Below are 24499 nucleotides of genomic sequence, written 5' to 3' on the forward strand. Positions count from 1 at the left end.
AATGTCTTTGTTTTGAACAAAGAAGAGAAACTTTATATAAAATTATACCGATATATTCTGAAATATATTTTAATTGTCCTCAGTAGGAATTTCATCTTAACCTGGCTCATATTTCACATAAAAACAGTCAACTCTGTGAACCTGCAACTTTCTACAGCTCTGGGGAGTTTTGTTCAATGATGTTCTACTTCTTCTAAGAGGAGACCTGGAACCAGAATGCTCCCTGGTAATTCCTGTTCACTCCTTTGGGTAATTACCTCCATTTCTGACAAAGATTTTGCTATAAGCATAGTGATTCATCCTGAAGCCTGAAGCCAAAATATGCATGGAAATTACAACTCTCAGAGATTAAAATTTATATTTGAAAGAGAAATGCTGGTAAGACTAAGGCGTGCATATGCAAAGAATTTTGGTTGCTTGGTAATCAGGTAACTTTCAGAAGAACAGTTCGAAGATAGAAGTACTTTCAAACATTCTGCTTTATAAGGATATAAAGTAAATAGGCAAGAAGTCGTGGTGCTGTGCAAAGGTAGACCAAAAGTAAGGTGCTCTCATAAATGCACTTTTGCATAACATGAGCTTTAAACTAAGCAAGCAACTCAGTAAAAACACAGTTATTCGAAAGAGAGGTTGCAGATACTACAAATGACTTTTAATAATACCTAATGACCACTCCCAACTAATGAGAAAGTTGACAAGCAAAGGATATCCAGGCAAAAAGCTCAAGGGATGTAGATTATCAGTGGGGCAAGAATTTACATCTTCCAATTGTTCTCAAAGAATTTTGCTTGCTTTTTTGTGTGTTTTTTTTTTTTTTTTTTTTTTTTTTGCTGTTATTGTTGTTGTCTGCTTTTTTGGCTTGGCTATAATTACAGCCATAGGCAGGTGAAACCTGAGATATCTATTAAAATTATTTAGGAAGCTTTCAAAAGGATCAACTCAAATGCACATACCCCTTCCAGACCAATTATATCATTCTCCAGGATAGTGCAGCCAGTCATTAATATTTTTTAAAGTTTCCAATGTGTAGCCAAGGCTAAAATCCACTGCTTTAGTGGATAACATATCTTTCATAATAAGAAAGATATGATATCGCTTCTCAGCCTTTTGGCTAAGATCAAGTGTAGTAAGATATGATAATGCTAATAATGGTGCGTATTTAGTAACAAACAGGACCTAAAAATTAACACTTCCCTGTTGCTCTGCACTGTGTAGCGTCTGATGAAATCTACAATTTTAATTTAGTATTGCAAAGGCATTATATGAACTTTAAATGCAAAGTTAGGTTCTCTTTGGCTTTAATTTGTAACCTATACTGTACAAATTCAATCTTGAGAAGAGCCTTGGCTTTTGAATTTAAAGAAATTAAAAATTCAACATGAGAAAAGAATATTCAGAAATAAAGAGAATGGTAAAATTATGAGTCATAATAAAGGTAAAATTAAAGTAAAACTCAACTTTCAGCACTTCCAGCTAAATAAAGGCCACAACAAACTGATGGATGAGTTCAGGATAGTCTCGGTTAGCATAATTTGAATAAGTTTTGTCTAATATGTTTTTCTGACTGCTCTCTTTTGTTTAAACTGAATTACAGTTCATGGAATATTAAAGAAAGCCCCAGGTAAATGACACATGATTTAGAATATCACTTTACGTGTATAGACCCAAAATGGAAAAAAAAAGAAAAAAAGTTTGCTCTAAGCTTATAAAAACCAAACAGACAGTTCTTCTAGCTCTAGAGACATTTTGTCTAAATAAATAAGACAAGAACCTATCCTCCTGGGCAGAGTTGGGAGCAAATGAAATCAACTCTTCAGCTGATATGTTTTTGTGTCCCCTTAACACCGGTAGTTTTATAAATGCTTGTGATTCAAAGTCCAATGAAGACATTATTGACGGAAAAACAAACCTCAATCTTTTCTTGGCAAATGAGAATTGTCCTGAACTGTAAAATATTAGTTCAAGTAAGTCCAAGGTACAGTGGAGCCTAGCTGACATTTTGAATCTGATTTTAAGAAGAAACATTGACTATCTCTATTTAAAAAGGATTATGAATTTGTTTTTAAAATTGTGAAATGATTTATAGGTGCTCTAGTCTATTCTTTTCAATTCACAAAAATTAATGCAGTCATTACATATTATACATGTATTACATATACATAAATATGCATGTATTAATTTAAAACACATTATGGAGAAGAAATTCTTAATTTCTTACACCTTATTTTATTTTTTGAAGGCGTGCATGCGTGCTAAGTCACTTTAGTCGTGTCCAGTTCTTCACGACTCTAAGGACTGTAGCCTGCTAGGCTACATGCATGCATGCCTTCAAACTGTAAGATAAGATGTAAGAGATGAAGAATTGCATCTCCATGTGTTTTAAATTATACAAATACTTTCCTTTATTTCTCAGCTACTTAAAATATGCATCATAAGTGTCAATTATTTAATTTCCCTCACAATTTACAACTAATTATGAATATCTCTTCAGTAAGATGCAACAAATCTCTTAATCCACTAATATAATGATACATTTTCTAGTAAGTTGACAGACTCTATCATGTAAATAAGAATACACGTTTACAAACTGATGGTTAAAAAGTGTGTTGTGTTAGTTGCTCAGTTGTGTCCGACTCTTTGCAACCCCCATGGAACCCTCCAGGCTCCTCTGTCCATGAAATTTTCTAGGCAAGAATACTGGAGTGGGTTGCCATTCCCATCTCCAGGGGATCTTCCTGACCCAAGGATTGAACCCTGGTCTCCTGCAAACAGGCAGTATCTTTAGCGCCTGAGCCACCAGGGAAGGATATTATTGAAATAATACTAAAAAAAAGTCAGAGATTTAAGTCAAATAATTTGCAACTTAAGCCTTTCCTGCAAAGTAACAAATGCAGTGTTTTGTATGTATATAGCAACCGAATATACACTGGCTTAAAAACACACAGGTAACCAAAACAAAAGTTTAAAAAAAAAAAAAGCCAATAGTAGCCAGGTAATTACATAGTTACACAACACTTTTCTCTAAAATATCTTCTCCAATTTTATTACCATAACTTTAACTCTTCAGACCTATCTATATCTAAAGACAATCAAAGATATATGCTTTTATGCTTTAATAAGTAGTCTAACCATAGTTCAGTAGCTTTAAATGTTTATCTCTAGATAAAAAGTGGATTGATGCAAACATACTATCAACAGAGCAACTATCATATGGATTTCCATGTAATAAGGAGTTTATACCTTCAAGTGAGGGGCTATTTACAATTTCAAGTGTGGATCTCAATCAGGAAAATCCTACAGGATAAATATCACGGCTTAATTCTATCTTTCAGGACAGACACTATCAACTCAAGAAGTCCAAGGAATACGTAGAGACATCACAACCCATTGGTATTTTGTATCTTTTCTATTAGAAACAATTACCCTTTGATTTTTAAAGCAATCTTATATACAATAAGACTGATAATAATTAACAATTATTAATAATAATAATTAATAATGACAGTAGCATTGCTTATTTTACTATTTTGTTCATTTGCAGGATGCTATCCGCTCAGAATAGTGTGGGGATGGCCCAAGGGGATAGTGGTTCACCAGGAAATACTCCAAGGGGCATGGACTGAACTAGTATAATCCCATATACTCTCCGACTAGTTTTGAGAAATCAAAAATACGTGTGGATTATTTTTTCCCATAATCGAATTTGCCTTCCAAGTCACAGGAATTACGTGTGTGTGTGTGTCAGGGGCTCAGTCGTGTCCAACTCTGTGACCCCACTGACTGTAGCCCACCAGGATCCTCTGTCCAAGGGATTCTCCAGGCAAGAGTACTGGAGTGGGTCGGGTTGCCATTTCCTTCTCCAAAAGGAATTATGAGTTAGTCTGTTTTAGGTTAGGTTTTAGCTCAGAGGTTTGTTTTCCAACATAATTTATTATTGAGCACACGTGCTATTTGCTTTAAAGCATACACAATGCAAAATCCCATCATATTAAACTCAAACAAATTGAGTCTCTTCCCGTGAAATCACAAACATCAGGCAACAAATGGAAGCCATTAAAACAGAACTTTTTAAAACCATGACAGATGAGTCATAGAAAGAAGATCCCTGCATTGCTGCCAATTATGGACATTCACTAAAACTAGGAAAGCTAGATACACAGCAAGACTAGGGTCACTGGTGAATTCTGACATTATGTCACCCATACATAGATTCACTGTCCCAAAATGTTGTGTTCACTTCACTCCTGTCCTCACTAAAAGACATCATTCCTTGAAATTGACTTGAAGACCATGCACAAAAACATTACCTTCCAAAGAAATCATTTGGCTTCGAGGCTCTGGTGAGTAAATGACATATACTTAAAGCTCATTTATCATTATAACTACAAATTTATAGGCTCTAACCCTTTTATTCAACATATATCACAGTTCTCATCTCTTACCATATAGCTGAGTTATCTTCTTGTTTTATTCTTTGCTCTGTGGCTGAACTGAATCGCTCAGTTTATAAAACATGGTACTTTGGGCTTAGCATAGGTAGCACCATTACGCTTCTGCCCTTTAATGATTCCCAAACAGGAAGCGTTAAATTCTAGTCATTATCTAATTCTCAGTGCACATCCTTATCGACTTTTGTTTTAGGAAGAATATACTGGACGGAGGGGCCTGGCGGGCTACGGTCCACGGGATCACAAAGAGTCAGACACAACCGAGCGACTAAGTACACACACACACACACACACACACACACACTTTCCCTAAATCATGTGCAGCTATTTGCTTGCAAGATACTTCCATAGAGGTACATGTGCATTCTTGAATATACCTTGGTGAACCTATAGCAATTAACTCAGAGAACAGAGTTCTGGTGTTGGAAATCTGAAAGATTGTATGGCAAGTGCCAGAGACCAACATTCTCACTTCTAATGATGTGTAGAAATCTACAAGTATGAATTCAAAATCTTTGCTTTGGGATGATTCTTTCTAGTATTGGTAGAAAGATGGAAAAATCCCCATTATCTGGTTAAAATGGGAACTCCCAGCCTGGAAGGACTTGTCTGAGGTCCTCATCTCATATATCTGTTGGTCCTTTGTGAATGTCATGATTTGGGAGCAATGCATAAAACAAACAAACAAAAAAATCATAAATTCCTTATGCAGAAGTAAATATGATATTTTAGGGTTTAGTGATTTTTGTTAAATGTCTGGGAGAAGAAAAATTGCTGTGGAACCTGTAACACAACCTTAATTGGTAAAAGCAGAATGTCTTTAAAAATGCAACAACAGTGGAAATTTAGATATGTGCTGGATTTTTTCAACAATCATCACAACAGCTTTCACAGACTGTTGCATGTTGAAAGCATCTCTAACCTAAGACCTTGAGTGATCTGCTTAATAAGTCTTTATATGCCCATAACTTATAAAACAGAAAACAATAGCTCTAATAAGAAAACTTGGGGAGCAATTCCTCTAATTAAAATAGCTAAATGGGGAGAATTGTTGCTGGCATGGAAAAGAACAGACTCTAAAGTGGTCATTTACAAAGATACATCCCAAAGTGAATGATTAATTTGAAACTATCCAGTGGCAGAAACTAAGTATGATCTGGGGGTAATGGCAAAGGTCACAAAATAGAGACAAGGAAACAGGGAAACGGCATCGCAGGCGTGCTGAGAGAGGCAGAAAAGAAATCAAGAGGAGAAAGAGACTTTTCAAAAAGGCAACTTGAGAAAATCTTTTTCTCCAAGCAAAACAAAAATGGGATCAGAGCCACCAGTGAAGCATAAGTAACAAACTGAGTTTTTAAAGAAGAGAGAAGATGTCTTCTTTGGGAACGTGGTGAGGGTAGAGGCAAATGGGCCAGAGAGGCTTTAGATTCGAGGCTGGCAGAAAGCTTTGAACTCCAGGGCAAGGAGTCCTGGCTGTCCCTCGCGTGGCAGAGGTCAGTGCATAATCATAAACTAGCACGGATAATGGACATGTCTGGTCAGCATGCCAACAATCTGGTCACCGGGCAACCATGAGCATCTTTTCATCGTTTCTCTATAGTGCTCTGTGCTGCTCCTCCGTAATCCTGTTGACAGCAGCTTGATCTAGTAGAAGCTGTGTCTAATTTTGCCAGGTGTACACAGTTCATTACTGGTGCTATCAATACCCAAGTAAAAGATTTTTTTAAAAAAAGGATACTAAAAATAAAATATGTGGTCCAAGAAGAAAGATATAAACATATATAATCCAAAGTAATGCCTTATTTCACCTGTGAATATTAAAATCATTTTAAAAATGTATCAGCATCTGGAAAATCAATCATGATGGATATAAAAGTGGAAATCTGCACAGACTAAGCATCTGACCGGCACCCTCATCAAGGGTCCTAGCAGGAAGGAAAGTTAAAAGAACTGAAATGCTATTATCTGGGTTGTTGTTATAGTTTAGTTGCTAAGTCGTGTCTGACACTTTTGCAACCCCATGGACTGTAGCCCCTCAGGCTCCTTTGCTCATGAGATTTCCCAGGCAAGAATACTGGAGTGGGTTGCCATTTCCTTCTCCAGGGGTTCTTCCCAACTCAGGGATCAAACTTGCATCTTCTGCATTGGCAGGCAGGTTCTTTACCACTGAGCCACTAAGGAAGCCCCATTGTCCAGGTACCCTCCCTTTAAACTTGAGAAAAGCTGAACTAAGGATGTCTTCTTCCTCTTTTAAGTATCTTTTATAGGAAAACATGAACATTTCATCCTGGCAATTTGGATACCCAGAAATTTCCCTGGTTGTTACACATATGTTAAATAAAATAATCATATACTTCTTCAATATGGCAGGATAAGAAATGCTAAATGGAAAATAAAGTAAAACCTAAATATGGATGAAATACTTTTCTCCTAATACACACATCAGAACCTTGAATGCTAGTCTTTTCCTTGCAATGGGGTGATTTCTCTGATACAAATTTGAATAGAAGTATGATTACCTTTTTAACAGTTAGGAGGCCCAGTTAGGGGACTCACTTTTAGGAGACCCAGAAATGCATCACAATTAAATAAATTATATTTTCAAAATCATCAATGTGATAAAAATACAGGTGGTTTTCCATGAAGTGTTTTCTCCAAATGAGGTGATAAAATGGCCCTCTTAAGGATATGACATAGGATACATATTACCGCAAGTTGAAACAAAAATTTTACTAAAATAATGACCAAAATGAAATTATATTCTGTGTTTAAAAACCATAAAACCCACAGAATGAATGAATTTAGTTTTCAAGGAAATCAATTTAAAAAGCAGTAAAAAGTTCCCCTTTAGAATCATGCATGAATCGTTTTATAATGTTTATTTATACTATATTGAGTTTTGTCTAGTTTCTGGACATCAAAAGATGCCACGGAAATGTTCTTTTATGGGGTCAACTTTCATGGGATTGTTTCTAGATCATTTCAATGACAGAGTGAAAGCAATGTGACATTAAGAAAAGATAGTAACGACAGTTGTAGGCATGAGAAAGAAACCCTGAGGTCTACCAATGAAGTGAACTGAGTTGTAAAGCTTAAAATACAGAAGAGAAAAGAAAATATTTCTTACCCCAAAGCTCCAAATTTTTCTTTCCTATGAGCTTGTTGCTTTCATAATTGGAAAAGGATCTCAGAAAGGTTATTTCCTTTGTCTTTGAAACTCATTAGACTTTATGAAACTTAGAAAGGCATTACATTTGCAGATCTTTTACAAGCATGGACAATGTGTGAGTGCTAATCTGAAGAACGGTACCTAAGTGTGATCTTTACTTGAGATGACAAGTATGTATTCACACTGATGGATAAATATAAATGCTCTGTGTGGATAATCATAACTTTAGTCTTTTTAAAAATCTGAAGAGAGATCCTGAGCAGATGAGAGGGGGAGAGGAAGAAGGACCCTTTCTCCCTGCCAACCCGGTGCTTCCAGTCTGGGATCTCTCTGCACGGAGGACATGTCAGGGGGAGGATCTGCAGCTGGCACTGTGCCCACCAGGCCGACTGCACAACTGGGGAAGATCTGACTTGTTCGTGACGTGTCTGTGATAGGCTTGGCGGTGTTTGCTGACCCTACGTAATTAGCTGCCATCATTCAGCCAGAACATAATCAGAACACAATCAGAACAAGATCTGAAGATCAAAGAAAACATGATTGGGTGTTTCATCCATTTCTTGGAAAGCATTTCAAATGTCATCATCACGTTATAAAAAGTCATTCAGAATTCTCCAGGTCATGCAAAGGGCCGCCCAAATGCTTCAGTTAGTGCTGGTGGCCTTGCCTGCTTCGGTGAGTCTTCTGAGCTAGCTATTTTCTCCTCCTATGATACAAGTCCACCTACTAACCCCACTCTGTGGTCCATCTAAGAAATGAGTTGTAGAAGAATGAATTCTCTGAAGAACTAAAATTAACTGGATTTGTGAATTAAAAATCTTATGTTGTTGTTTACTTGCCTGACTCTTCTGTGACCCCATGGATTGTAGCCTACCAGGCTACTCTATCCATGGGATTCTCCAGGCAAGAATGCTGGAGTGGGTTTCCATTTCCTTCTCTAGGGGATCTTCCTGACCCAGGGATTGAACCTGCATCTCCTGCATTGGCAGACAGATTTCTTTACTTAGCTCCCCTATACACTATCCCGAATACTTCTTGATGTGTATTTAGAAAAACGCCTAGATGAGGATGAAGAGAAAACACCTACATTTACGTATCAGAGTCCTAATTTCTATGTGTGTACTCTTTTCACTGTGTAGGAAAAGAGATGTCGTCTCGATGGTGGTTTATGGTTAGAGAACATCTAGACACACACACACACCACAGAGTGCCCACAAGGCAAGAACTCGACTTCCCCTCAAGTAACATGCTGGGTGTTCCGCAGTCACCCCTGAAGATTACTGACTTACCCTTCAAAAACTCACTTTGGAGTGGAATCAACAAGATTAGTTCATGAATACATCATACTCTGGGACTCTGCAGTCTCTACATTTCTAGGACTTGGGTATGATATTTCTACATCTTTATCTTGCTAGTCTCACCATCAACATCTCAAATGTAAAATCACGTCCGGTAACTGATAATGCAGTTCTACCACCTTTTTTCAGAGTGAAAAATTATTTTAAAGCATGAAGGGCTTGTTGGTAGAACACTGACATCAATAGGAAATGCAATTAAGTATTGAGCAGAATGGTTAAGGTAATTTTAACATGCTATTATTGAATCAATTAGTACACAGTAATTTGCCAGATATTCAGTGTTTCAGCAGACCCTTGGGCGACTCTCTCATTAAGCAAATGATTTGAATATTGAATAAATGAAATTAAGTGTGATGGTGTACCATAGTTCATAGTTTTCCGTAGTCATGTTAGGAACATAATGTCTAATGAAGCTATTATTCATTAAAAATTTAAACAACGTGATATTTTAGTCCTGGAAGTTAACATTTTGACAAGTCTGAGGAATTTCTAACTGGTCCCAAAAACTGGCCATCAGGAATAAAATAATAAAATCAGGACTGGTTTTCAGGACTCAGAGAACCAAAGTCAGACTTTGGCTTAAACAAACAATCGCATATTGCTGACATGGTTTCTTTCCCCTCTTTTGGTTATTGTTATTGCATCAATGATGCATAAAAATTAATAAGAACCTTGTCTGCATTCAAATTCCTACAAGGTGCTTATTTTTTTTTTTTTAGATAAACACAGGGGAACAAGTGCCCAAGGCATTTCTTCTGTCTACCCATTTCAATGTACAAGAACTCTCATGAAATGTAATTTTAAATTAAATAAATGTTCACTGCTATTTCTCCTGGGTATACATTTGGCCTTGCTAAGTCTATAAAAACAACCTTTTAAAGGACTGAAATTTCATTATATAAATAGTTAACCCATTTATGGTACCTGTGGAACAATTTCTTAATAATTTCCTTTTTTATTTTAATATGATATTTCATGTTACAATTTATTTCTCCATGGATATTAAGAAAATGCCTCTTACTTCACCTCTAGATAAAAGGTGCCTAGACAATTTTGAATAGCTTGAAAGTTGTTTTTTCTCTTATTAATGTTTCTAGAAATACAGATTTATGATTGAAATTTGTGAACATTTAACATGCCTTCTAATAGAAGCAGTTATTTCTAATACCACAATAAATATACAACTCTGTTAGGTATATGGTAGGTAGAGTTACCTATATTGCAAACTCTTTTTTTTAATGTAACTTTTTATTATGTATTGGGGTATTAAAAGATGCCTACTCCTTTAAAGGAAAGCTATGACAAACCTAGACAGCATATTAAAAAACAGAGATGTCACTTTGTTGACAAAAGTCTGCATAGTCAAAGCTATGGTATTTTCCAGGATGTATGGATGTGAGAGTTAGACTATAAAGAAGGTTGAGCACAGAATTGATGCCTTAGAACTGTGGTGCTGTAGAAGACTCTTGAGATTCCCTTGGACTGCAAGGAGGTCAAAACAGTCAATCCTAAAGGAAATCAGTCCTGAATATTCATTGGAAGGACTGATGCTAAAGCTCTAATACTTTGGCCACTTGATACAAGAGCTGACTCACTGGAAAAGGACCCTGATGTGGGAAAGACTGAAGGCAAAGGGAGAAGAGGTTGGCAGGGGATGAGGTGGTTAGATAGCATCACTGACTCAAAGGACATGAATTTGATCAAACTCTGGGAGATAGCAAAGGACAGGGAAGCCTGGTGTGCTGCAGTCCTCGGGGTCTCAAAGAGTCAGACACAACTTAGTGGCTGAACAACAATGGCCTATTAACAATGTTGCGATAGTTTCAGGTAGACAGCAAAGGGACTCAGCCATATACACACATCAGTCCATTCTCCCCAGAACTACCCTCCCTCCCAGACTTCCACATAACATTGAGCGTAGTTCCCTATGCTATTCAGTAGGCTCTGGTTGGTTATCCATTTTAAATATAGCAGAGTGTGGGATCTTAGTTCCCTGATCCAGGATCAAACCCAGGCCCCCTGCACTGGAAGTGCAAAGTCTTAACCACTAAACCACCAGAGACATCCCCTACACTGCAAATTCTTAATACAAAACATTTTTTCATTGCTTCTATTGATAACATTAATTGATGATTGCAGGATAGGAAGCAAAATGTTAAATGGCAATATTTAAATAATTAACAACGCAGTAGATGCTCAGTTGTGTCTGATTCTTTGCAACTCCATGGACTGTAGACCACCAGGCGCCTCTGTCCATAGAATTCTCCAGGCCAGAATACTGGAGTGGGTTGCCGTTCCCTTCTCCAGGGGATCTTCCCAACCCAGGGATCGAACCCAGGTCTCCCACACTGCAGGCAGATTCTTTACCATCTGAGTCACCAGGGAAGCCTTAACTGGAAAAGTTAGCACAAATGGGGAGTCAGTGAAGGTCAACCCTTTGTCATTATGCCCTTGTGAAGGGCATTCACAGATAATTTCTTACATGACATCGGTAAAAGCTTCTCCTCTCACGACATAAACCGATATTCACCATTTGTCAGACTAGTACCTTTAGGTACTATTTGTACCAGCATAAGAGTATAGTAGACTGATAATTCCTCTTTGTCCACATAACTATTTCTGCTAAATGGTGACCTGGGTTAATAACTAAATAAAAATTGCCATCTTGTCAAAGATGCAGCAATTCTAAAGCCTCATAAAAATATCTTGCTCCCATTCAGTCTCTATCTTTACTGGGACAGCAAATAGCTACCAATTAGGATGCCTCTGCATGGACTGAGATGTACCTATTAACAAGTGACTCATCTCCTCACTTTATATAGTTGTCAGATCTTAAAACCAATATCTAACTCTAAATAAAACTCTCAAGAGATCTCCTCTGTCTTTACTCAGAAGAACATTATGTACCTTGTCATGAACTTGCAATCCAAATGGAATGCATTTCCTTAACACAAACAATCAGAGTGAAACCATATGTAGCTCAGAGCACAAAACACCCTTCTATAACACAGAGAAATAATTCAAACTTAAAATTTACTGTGTATGGAGTTCACATATATGGAAACAATAAGTTCCATGAGGCCAGGGTCTATGTCTGTCTTTTTCATTATTATTTCTCCAGGTTCTAGCATGTGTTGGATCAATATTGATTGACAGGTAATATTAGAAAGAAAATGTGACCAATAATTTTAGATGAGTAAACAGTCACTGTTCTTGCCATAATACCATAGCTCTAAAATCAGCAGAAACAAATAGCATAAAGAAGAAACAAGGAAAATTATCATAAAAGGAACAGCTTTGCCAATTTAATAAATAATGTGATATAAAACAGCCAATTTGGTTTTTCAAAAATGGTTGCTATAGTAGTTTTTCTGAAGAAAAAGAATCATATTTTTATGATTTATTTTATAAATTATTTTCCTTGTTAATTCCCAAGTAACTAAGAAATGGAATATAAATTACTAAGAAATGGGTTGCACTGAGGAAACTTAGAGAAATACCCAACTTCTATTCAGAGCCCACCATGAACTCATGGTTCTTAGGTTCTCAGAGTAGCTTACATACAACCCCATTCCCAGAAACAAAAAGAATTCTCTAAAAGTAAAACACGGAATCAGAAACAAAAACCTTCGATTTTACTTGAGTGGATGGCGAATCCAATTTCAGTAAGGAGGCCTCCCACATACACAAACAACTTTTAAAGACCATAATCCCCGCCCCCCCCAATTTTAGTAATACTAATTATGCTTTAATGTTAGAGCTGATTTATCATTCCTTATATAGTATATCTGGAAAAGGAAATGGCACCCACTTCAGTATTCTTACTGGGAAAATTCCATGGACCAAGGAGCCTGAGGGCTACATACGTGGGGGTCACAAAGAGCTGGGAACGACTGAGCAACTGAACATGCATGCATACGGTATACCAACCTTCTTAGCATTTACGGAGTTTTTTGCAGGTTTTTTCATGGTGTGGAGAATGAAAACAAAGAAACAGTTCATTCTCAAACATTATCTTTTGATTTAGGATTCAATTTTTCAGGTAGTCTTCAAAATTCCTTACATATAAAAATTCCTTTCACCATCTACCATCCATCCTTGATAAATACGGATTTAAAAAAAAAAATTGAAACATTTAGATATAACTTAAATTTTTTTGCTATCTACAGTACTTTATATTAATAGTTTTCACTCTAGAGTAAAATAGGATACAATTGCAAACTGTGATGTTTTTTTCTTTCTCACTGTATCATTTACAAACATATGGAAATAATAAAATCCTTTCTGCATCGTTACTCTAATTATCATTATTCATGCTCTTGCTTTAAATTGTTCAAGTTTAAGTGGGAGTGACATTTACTAGAAGTCAAGGCTTACTTTTTTGCTTGAGATTCTTTTTTTTCAGGGGAAGGCAGCATCACCACTCAACTCATTAATGCAAATATGACCATGTTAGAGGCAGACATTGCATATCTGAGTTCTGCCTCTGTGGGATTATCATGCCCTTTCAGAAAAGGAAATGTGTAAATAACTGCTTTTCTGCAATTCCAACTCAAGAAATAAACAGACTCATCTCCTCTCTGCTGATGTTTAATGTTTTTCGTGGGGAAATAAGTGGCATGCATAATAAATATCATGCATAAGGAAGGCACTCAAGGAGCAGATTAATAAAATCTGCTGGTGAAACTGATTCCACCTTAACAATGAGCAATCAAGAACTACAGACTGAAGACTTCCTACGTATCCATCGCTATCGAAGGGGTGATAAGAAATGTACAAATATAATCACGGAATTACAGATTTGGCGAAAAGATAGGAGAAAAGAGTCTTAGAATTATTCATCTAGTCAAGATGTCCTCCGAATGGTTTCCTCCTATCTATTTCACTTTAGAGGGTTTGTTTGTCTGTTTTTAAATCAGGAATTTTTCACACATCTTTGAAGCCCCAGTGCCTACAACACACAATAGCTGTCAATGGGAGGCATGGGATAATGTGGGTTGATCTGAATGAGCAAATAACTGAATTTATGATTATACACATCTCTGCAGAGTTCTTGGCTCTTCAACCTACATTTAAATGTTGAGTAATTATACTGAGCAGCAATAATCTTCTATATATTTCTTACACACTCTTCTGATATCAGACATGTGTTTAATTTTTGTGAGTCTTTGGTATAGTTAAAAAAAATGTGTGTGTGTGTGTGTGCGCGTGCGTGTGATGGGCCCACATGGGATCAATCTACTCTCTACTTGGGACCCAGAAAAGATGCTCAAAACCCCAGGAACCTGCTGACCATCTAAGGCAGGAGGGAACCTCCTTTGTTTTAGGAATGGGACTTGTGTAGGAGGGTCCTGCCGAGAGAAAACCAAACTAGTCTCAGAAGACGCACAGGCTTAGGAAAAAATAAACAAAAGATAGATATATTTATTTCATTAGTAATTTAAAAAAATCTCAAAAGATCTCGCTTCTGAAGCAACCCAGATTCGTTGTCACTGGAAACCTGCTCTTTACAGGATGCGCTTGTTCTGAACCACCCTTCGGGCCAGGAGGTGCCCACTGGCCCCAGGCCCATCAGCTCAGGGAGACCCCTTGAGCTTTACAGGAGGGAGATGTCTCTCTTTCAGGACTGAAAACCAGCTGTTATTAGTTGGACATTCAATGTCTTTCTTTCTGCTTCTCTTACTTTATTTTCTTAAGTTTCAGCAAGATTCCTGTCTTCCCCTATTTTATCTTGATACTCCAGGTCACATTTCTTGTCCTATTCTTTCCAGATTGAATGGAGTGATCGCAGCTGGGACTTTTCTCCGAGCACTTCCTCAAAGGCTGACTCATCTGGTCAGTGGGAAAGGTGAGCATTTTTACCGGTCATGTCATTCTGCTTACTTCATCAGGCTTGCTCGGTGGCTCAGTGGTAAAGAATCCGCCTGCCAATGCAGGAGACGTGAGTTTGATCCCTCAGTTGGGAAGGTCTCCTGGAGAAAGAAATGGCAATCCACTCCAGTATTCTTGCCTGGGAAATCCCAGAGGAGCAGAGGAGCCTGGACAGAGGAACCTGGAGGGTTACAGTTCATGGGTTCATGAAAGAGTGGGACATGACTAAAAGACTGAACACACAACACATTCTGCTTACTTCATGGGGGCTTGAAGAGGACTGTGAATTTGTAAATGACAGCAACAGTGATAATAATAAAGCAATGGCAAATATAAAATCATTTGTATTTTATATAATGATGCAGTGACGCAGACCCTTGTTTATCAAGGGTGCTCCTTCAGGCACGTGTGTTAGAAATGCATATTCAAAATTCTGAATTGGGGTTTAATTAGCCTTTTAGGTGAATGTCCTGAAGTCTGGATATTTACCATGCTACCTGAGGAAGTCGTATGTATAACGAGGATTGCGAATTTTTATAAGACTATCCAAAGGTCTGTCCCCATGTTACTAGCATCGTTTTCATAAAGGTACAAGAGATGAAAGTACGCAGCATAATCCTCTGCTTTATTACCTGGTGTCCCAAATTGCTCCTATTGATTCTGTATATTTACGCAACAGGCAAAATATATTAGAAAGCTTTTTGAAGAGGTCGTGCTATTTAATAAGGTTCTTTCTAACATCTAACTTCACCCATGCAGATGCTGTTGACCCAGCTTCTTCATCTCTGTCTGACATCCTGGAGGAAAAGGAAAACACCATCATCCATCGCAGAACAACTCTTTTGCCACCTGCAAACCATTCTTAAGACAGCCTTAGATGGACTCTTCTAGGACACACAAGCTTTGGCATCATCCAGTCATCATTTAGTGGGGTTATTAACCCACCTGGATATCCTGGTCCAACTGAAGGCAGCCTCTTCATCCACCCCAGCTCCTTCCTCCTTCTGGGGTTTGTTTTCTTCGAGGGAAGCATCACAGCTCACCAGGTTCTGATTTATTCACATCAGAGTGAGCCGTGGTTCTGTTGCCTCCCATACCCAGGCAACCACAGACTTCTTTCCGTAGCTTCTTTCTTTATTTATGTATTTTTGGCTGTGCTGGGTCCTCACTGCTGCATGGGCCTTTCTCTAGTTTCAAAGAGCGAGGCTACTCTAGCTGTGGTATGCAGGTTTCTCACTGTGGGAGCTTCTCTTGCGGTGGGACATCGACCCTAGGGCTCAGGGGCTTCAGTAGCTGTGGCCTCTGGGCTCATTAGGTGTGGCTCCGGGGCGCCAGGGCACAGGCTTAACAGGTGAGGGCCACGGGCTTAATGGCTCCACTTCACGTGGGGCTCTTCCCAGCTCAGGGATTGAACCCATGTCTCCCGCATCGGCAGGCAGAGGCTTTACCACTGAGCCACCAGCGAAGCCCTCCATAACGTCTCAGGAATCATCTTCAAATATCTCTCCGCCCTTTCTAGTCCCTTAATTCCCGAGTTGCCAACACCAGGGTCTCTTGGCCCAGAAACAAAGCGAACACGTGTCTAGAAACAGTTACTGTGTGGGGCGTGCCTTCCTTTATTCAGTCAAGGCGCTGCAGCTCAGATTACAGGATCCGTCCCATCCACTGCCTGGTACATAAAGTCAAACAGGAAGCGGGAGGCATGGGTGGGCACCACCCGCACTGGGGTAAATAGGGAGTAGCTTCCCGAGGATGGACGTCCAGGGATGTCGTTCAGAGACAAGGCGGGTATCACGGACGAGGGAAGAACTCACACAAGACTCCATGGGCACAGAAATACAGGGGAGGGATCGTGTGTGCCTGTGGACGTGAAACTTCCAGGCAAGAAGAGAAAGCGTTGGCAGGAAGTTCGATACCCCACTGAGACATAACAAAGCAGTTCCATCTTTATGCCCAAACCTGAGCCATGAACAGGGGGGCAAATGTCAAGAAGAAAAGAACACTGTTCCGTCTTGTTTTGCTAGAGGTGTGGACTGGGCAGAAGGATGTAGCACTGATGGTAGGAGGTGGCTGGGAGGTCTGAGACTTTCCCGTCTGGGAGCTCTTATTAAGCAGAGGATAGACAGCAACACAAATAAAGAAACATAAGTGAGAGATGCCCGCTGGCACAGAGCCGGGACACTGGGGCCCCCTTTGTAGAGAGGGTCATGAAACTATTTCTGAAAGATACAACTATAATATCGGAAAAATTATCTCAGGCCAACTAGATAAGACTTTGAAGTCCCTGAAAATACTTTTTTTCAGAACACACAGCATTTAGCTTTCCTCTTCCTTAATTATAGACTATTTCACTACCCTGCTGCCCCATGCCAACACACACAATCAGTATGCATGCATAGTTTCAGCGCCCGGATACCCCAGGGCCTGAGCGAAGAAGCGTGCAGCACCGCTTCAAATTTCTATAAAGTTCAACTTAGCGGCAGGTGAAGTTAGGAAAATCAAATATTTTATTTCACCCAGTGTTAGTTCTGGGCCTGGGTGGTCTGCCTACCAATTTTCACCAAATCTACTCTCACCATTTTGGCCTAAAGCTACCATCATCACCCCCACCAGCCATGGAAACAATGCTTGCTGTGTGGAGGTTGGTTGTTGGGCTCCCAGCTTTAGAATCACCCACCTGTGAAGGAGGGATTCTTATTAAACTGTGGATTCCTGGGCCTCCCCAAAGACATATTGGGTTGAAATATCTAGAGGTTCGCCCGAGGAATCTTCATGTTCCCTATTTGTCCATGTGACTCTTATGAGTTCTGATATTTACAATGCTTTTTCTTGATTTGCTTTTAAATCTATATGGAAAAGAATTGTCTTCCTCTCCACCTGCATCACTTGGTTAAGAGACTCAGATGAAATACCGATTTCAGGAGAACACCAGGGCTCACTGTTTCTCTAGGTGGCTGCATCGGGGTAACAGAAACATTTATAGTCCCACTTTGGAAAGCAATATTCACACTAATGTCAGCCTGTGATAAGACGACAAAAATGAATCTTTATACGCTTTATGTACATTTTTTAACATCATCGAGAAAAGTCAACCAGATTGAAACCAGAATTTTAACACCCCAAATTATCTTAAAGCATCCAGGGAACATGTTTCCTTGCCTTAGATCCAAGATATAAGGTTTTATCCATTTTATCATCAGTCTCCTTTCTTTCCTTCCCCCACAACTCCTCACTTTCTCATATCAGAAACACCCTTTGGCTTCAATTATTCTCTATTTCTGCCCAACTGATGAATGCTATTTTTGTTTCCTCCCAAGTTTTCTTGAGTGTTTGGAATTTACATTCGAACCTTAACTTTCTACGGAGGATTAACTTAGTCTTTCAAAGTTGTAGGTTTGGAAGGGAGAAAATAAACAAACAAACAAAAAGAAACAAACTCTTGACTGTTCCTCACAAGCCCTATAAATAGTTTGGAGTTGGTCAACATGCATTTTGTTTCCTAAACATTATTTTAAACTAATTCTTTAAAAAAGTATTTCCTTGTCAGTTTCTGTTCTGTGACCTTACAGCCTATGTTCTATCTTCAAGCAAACTGTATCTGACATCAAATCTCTTGAGAGAGGCTTCTTCAAGTAACATATTACAATCATTATGACCACAAAAGAAATGACTATTGTCATGTTGATGAAAAGATTCCACAGGGAACAAATGCCTTCAGCATTGGAAATGTGATTATTTACATCTCAGTCAAGATTCCTTCTTTCATCCCCCTGAGGTGAAATTATCTGACAAATTAAATATCTTTATTTGGATGGCAAGGGATTATGAGAGTTTCAAGTCAGATTCCAAGAGTGACTTTCATTTAATGGAACTCACTTTGAGAGATCTCAGTATTTTACTGGCTACATTCCAAATCTATAGATCCTCAATAAAACTGATCTCATGTCAGACACTATTCTAATTTGATCTTTTTAAAGTGGGCATAAAACAGACTGCTTCATTTCTCAGAGTTCAATCTTTATATCAAATTTTTTCTTTAAATCTTAGCTTGAGTGGAGTTTTCCTTTTAAAAAAGTTATTCAGCTTAGTTCAAAACTTCTTGCTTGGGTTAACCCATGTTAGCTTTAAAGTTTTAAGCTCGAACGTTACATGGGATACATTTTAAGAATATTAAACACCCAGTGTATAATAGCAATATGTACTTCCCAGGTGGTGCTAATATCAATATATACTTCCCAGGTGGCTCAGTAAAGAATCCGCCTGCCAGTGCTGGAGACCCATGAGACTCTGGTTCAATCCCTGGTCCTGAAGATCCCCTGGAGTAGGAAATGGCTACCGACTCCAGTATTCTTGCCTGAAAACTTCCACAGACAGAGAAGCCTGGTGGGCTATAGTCCATGGGGTCGCAAAGAGTCGGACATGACTGCATGACTGAACACACACACATATAATATCCAACTTTCCCCCCAATAAGTATTTTCTATGATTTTCTTTTACTTGAGATTCCCCAAAGGAAACAGACTATGTTTCAAATGATACTTCTTAATGTTTGACATTAACAATTCCCTAGGTAACAATTCCCTAAAGATTTTTAATGACATCATCTTGTGTTTATAACTTCTTGCTAGAATAGGTGCCAGACCAATATTATGAAAAATGTCTGGTGCGTGAAAGCATTATGGTGCAACAGTTAAAAGTGATCTAATGAGTCCGACTAATAAGGCCAAATCCTATCTTCTCTTTTTACTACCTGGGTGACTGTTGACTCTTTAGGCTCTCTGTGTATCAGTAATATCACTTTAATAGTATTTTCTTAATTGGTTGGGAGGATTAAATGAGCTAAGACTGCAACACACTTAGACCAGTACTAGGGAGAGTGCACTAGGTAAATATTAACCATTATTATTATATAGTATATATTATAGTAACTGTGATATTGTCTTGTGCTAGATTCTTATTTTACTAGGTTCTCAGAAACTATGGAATAAAGGGAAAACATTCCTTTCTCCTGAAGTATTTGAAGCTCAAATTCCATTACTTTGAAATAAACAGAGCACTTACACTAGAGAATATTGGTAAAAACTGGAAATCACACTCAATTTTGGTCTAAATCCTTTTTCTATAAGCTGCTGAGGATTCTAAGGGCCTGGACTAGGCAGGGGTAAGCTAGGTGAACAGAATGCTCCTTACTAGGTCCTGGGTCTAGAGCAGAGAGTCAAATATGAGAAGAAGAGAAAACCCAAGACCTGCAAATCAGAAACTCAATGGCCTCAACTGGAAGGCCCAGAAACCAAATAACTGGAGAACCTGGGAGGTGGAGCAGAAAACAGCAGGTCAGATAAAAAGCCTGATGCTCTTCCTGGGACAAATCCTGGGTGCAGGCTGCTCTCCCAAGATCTGATTCTTGGGTAGAAAGACCTTATTTAAGGTGTTGAGGACTGAACCAGCATGCTATTGTTGTCCCACCACTTACACTGTACTGAATATAACCAGCTCTTGGATTTTAAGCTAAGACACAGACTCACTCTGATATTCTCTACCTTTAAAAAAAATGCCAGCCCCAGCCCCAAATGTGCAACCCCATCACAAGAAAACAGCATCTCAGAAGCAAAAGAGATCAAACAAACATTTACACTTCCCCTGACATCAATGCATACACTAGAGCAGGAAGACGTGATAAAATCATCTGCAGGATCAGAACTAGAGGTGATGGCAGAAACTGCATCTGATCACTTTAAGGCATTTCAGAGATGACTGGGGGAGACAAAGAAACAAAAATAAGAGCATGCACGTCAAATCCATGAAATGACTTTCATTTGAGATAAGGCATCTCTAGGAAATGATCTTTATCTGAGTAGAGCTTTTCTAAAGGGGAGATAGGGAATTCCAGCTTCCTCTGGCTCCCAATATGTTGAATATTCATCTTGGGCAACCGAATGCAATTTGCATAATGCGGAGCCCAGGTCTGCATACAGGAATGGCCTTCAGGGAATGAGAAAGAAGTTTTCAGAACGACTACAGCATGTCTCAGCTCAACAGGAAGGGAATGCACGGCTCACATTTCATTTTCCTTGACAGGATTTTCCCAGATTTTGCTGAAGAAAATATATCACATTTCATGGAAGTCCCCAGAGAACCCTTCTGTTCTGCTTAAGTTTTAGCGGTGTGTGTGTGTGTAAAATGTATGTATGTATATATATTTTTTTGATCACAATATTTAACAACAGAGTTTTAAAGAATTCATAGGAAGATGACAGGCAAACCCAAATAAGAGAATCTCCTCTGAGGCTCCATGACTTTAATCTGTCAGTTTTTGCTCAAGGGATAGTGGAAAGAAGTATTTCCATCTTAAGTCTCTATTGCTTGGACCTGTGGCAGATAAGAATTCTAACTGCATTATCATGTATGTACACAGCACGTCTGAATGCAAATTACTCGTAAACAGTAAATATTACAGAAGAGAATAGAAAGGTGCTCAGATACTAATACACATTAGTACAAAACCAAGACTTGCTTACATTTAAATGCGATATACATTTTGATATTAGAAATATTTTCCCAGTAAAAGACTTACTCAATCTCAATTCTTGTTTTTTAAAAGAACTACTCTCTCCTCAATTTTCTCTTCTAGAATTACATTTACTCTGCTTCTTTTTGCAAAATAATCTTTTCCAAGAAACTCCCGAAGAAAACTACATTTCTAAACAGTAATAGAAAAAGATTACATTAATATCAATCCTTTCTAATAGCAATTAGGTAATAAAATTTCATTTGGGTTTAAAAGTGGACAGATATTACTACTGCATTTTTCTTAGCCTATAAAGTATCGGCCTGTGTTCTCCACCTTACATTTAAAAGGAAGGCAAGAAAAGGATCTGCTTATATAACATCAATCACCTAATAGAAAACTTAAGTTGGAATATTTGAATAAAGTGGATAAGATCTCTTAAAAAAAAAAGCCAATCCCTTCAAAATTTCTCAATTTTCGATGAACTGGGGCATATAAAAATATGCAAATGCACAACTTTAAGAGGTAATGTTCCCCTTCTTCTTGATATGCTGATGCATTATCAAACATTGCTGAATCATGAGTTAACAGCTCGTAGGTATTGTCATAAAGGTCAAACACTAAAGTGAAACTGAAAGCATCACCAGACAGAACATTCTCCTTTTTGTGGTGGCTTAGATGGGTGGCCAATACCTTGGATGTGTTACTTACTGATGGGTAGAGGTAACCTTCTCCATTCATGGCTACGTACAACCCCGTCTTCACTCCCTGGATTGCAACGACGCGCAGTCCCACTGGGATGAGGTTGAACAGTGCTGCGAAGAGAAAGATGGTCTGTCACCAATGGGTAGGGAGAAGCAGAATACCTACCCCCATCACTTTTCTGTTTCATTTATTCTACTTGAGAAACATTATGTCTGTTATAACCATCTGAGAGGTTCCAATTCATTACCTTCTGTCTCTCTATTTAAGTTTCGTTATGAGTCAAGATAGCACTTGAGCTCTGAGTTGTAGATCTAGGCAGGCTCCCTATGGCATTCTGAAGAATGGTGGGATAATAAACAGAATCAAGCCTGTAATCATGACTCTATCATCACAGTCTCTGACACCATTTGATACCAGAAAAAATCAGCTAGGAAGACTCTCAAAGAGCAGAATTTTATTTTAAACACTTTTTTTTTTTTTTATGAGGGCCATTTTTTAAGTCTTTATTGAATTTGTTACAACATGGTTTCTGTTTTATGTTTCGGTTTTTCACTCACAAGGCGTGTGGGATCTTAGCTTCCTGACCAACCAGCGATCAAATCTGTACTCCCTGAACTGGAAGGTTAAGTCTTAACCACTGGACCACCAGGGAAGTTCCCTAAAAGAGGAGAATCTTAAAAGCCCAAGTTGAATGCTTATTCCGGTCTTTTAGGTGGAAGGTTTGCTTCATTATTGCAATGCAGTACAGGCAAGAAGTTAAAAAGGTAATTCCAAAGCTAAATTACTCTTGCAGAGCCAACATGACATCAACAGAACCCAGAAAAGATGTGCACCTGCCTGCCTGCTAAATTTAGAAAGAACTAATCACACTGAATGGCGTCCGAATTTCAGAGAGGGAATTTTCTTCTTTAATATTTCATAAAACCATTTAGAGTGAAAACTAAAACAAAGAGGGAAAAGTGTTCAATTTTACCCACTTAAGAGGTAAGAATGTTTCCATGTTCTATTTCTTCCTTTATTGACCAAAAATGTATTCGTATGTAAGTTTCACACTGCAGACAGCAATGTTATCACTGATTTTTTAAAAAGTCTTAATTAACATCCTTAATAATTCATTTCCATGCTAGGGTTACATATGATTGAGCAGTGAGAATTTTAGCATCATTTTTATTTTTCCCCTTTGGCCACATGACATGTAGGATCTTAGTTCCCAGATCATGGATTGAACCCTCACCCCTTGCAATTATGTGCAGAGTATTAACCACTGAACCTCCTGGGAAGTGTCTAGCATCATTCTTGGTGATGACTGCTTGGTGAGTTTATCATAGACACATTTATAAGATTATCATTAATTATGACAGGTTATCTGCTCCCATTTGCATTCTTAATTCAAGTCTAATTCTAAGTAAGAGACCCAGCCCAGAAGAGGTAATGAAAGCACTAAAGTGTTGAAGTAAACGTACAAGAAAAATATCTTAGGTTTAGGCTCTTGCCTGTATTTCACAAAGAATAAATAATTTGAAAGATGTGGGCAATTTTGACTTAAATCTGTGGGTCTACTCAGTACATAATTTTAAATGGATTTTCTAAACTGTATTCTGTTTAACTCCGAGGCGCATGTTTTCTCTGATCTAGTGGGGGTAGATTACACTCTCCCTTCCAATTACTATATGTTACTGATCTTGAGATCTCAAGATGTCTGTGTTACTCAGATGATGAAAGGAGAATGGCTGACCATGACCCTTGAGAATTATCCCTACAAGAACATTCAGGGGCATCAGGTTTGGTGGATATTCACTTTCAGGATGCAAACTAGCACTGAACTGTCCTCTGTAGGATTCTAGGGGCTTATAATATCCTTACAGAGGAATGAGGCTTATGTTTGCTTATTTCTATTATATTACATAACGTTAAGCATGAGTGTGGAGTTATTGAATATTTGTGTCATGGAAACTCTCAGTATTTCTTCTTTTTTAATTTTTTGGCTGTGCTATGCAGCAGGTGGCATGTCAGTCACCCAACCAGGGATTGAACTCGCACCCTCTGAACTGAAGTGCAGAATCTTAACCACTGGACCACCAGGGATGTCTCCTCAGTATTCCTTCTTCATGGAAGAAAGTCATTGGATGCTTTCACTCTCTTCTGTAACACCTGAACTGTCCCATCTTGCTAATATTTTGAAAGGATTGGCACCATAGGATAATTCCTGATTTATTTGCAAAAGTTTTTAGGGAAGACCATAATTGTGTATCTGCCCATGTAAACTATTCCATCTGAACCTATTCAAATGTATTTATTCTAACCTTCATATATGTCTGATGGTATTGGGTGTGTGTTCAGTCTTTGCAACCCCATGGACTGCAACTCCATGGACTGCAAGAATATTGTAGAAGCTTGCCATTTCCTCCTCCAGGGGACCTTCCCAACCCAGGGATCCAAC

At 38.4% G+C, this 24499-nt stretch overlaps 1 protein-coding gene and 1 pseudogene across 2 annotated transcripts in view; one reads left to right on the forward strand and one right to left on the reverse strand.

The window, feature by feature from the left end:
- Nucleotides 1-24499, reverse strand: part of FGF14 (fibroblast growth factor 14) — a 607621-nt gene that overhangs the window by 86055 nt on the left and 497067 nt on the right. For both annotated transcript variants that reach the window (XM_061132992.1, XM_061132993.1), the window contains exon 3: nucleotides 22066-22169. In XM_061132992.1, the coding sequence (XP_060988975.1) occupies nucleotides 22066-22169 (104 nt within the window). The remainder of the gene's footprint in view (nucleotides 1-22065; nucleotides 22170-24499) is intronic.
- LOC133049773 (U2 spliceosomal RNA) lies at nucleotides 1092-1232 on the forward strand (annotated as a pseudogene).

Source organism: Dama dama, chromosome 30 (assembly GCF_033118175.1).
Source record: "Dama dama isolate Ldn47 chromosome 30, ASM3311817v1, whole genome shotgun sequence".
NCBI classification, from domain to species: domain Eukaryota; kingdom Metazoa; phylum Chordata; class Mammalia; order Artiodactyla; family Cervidae; genus Dama; species Dama dama.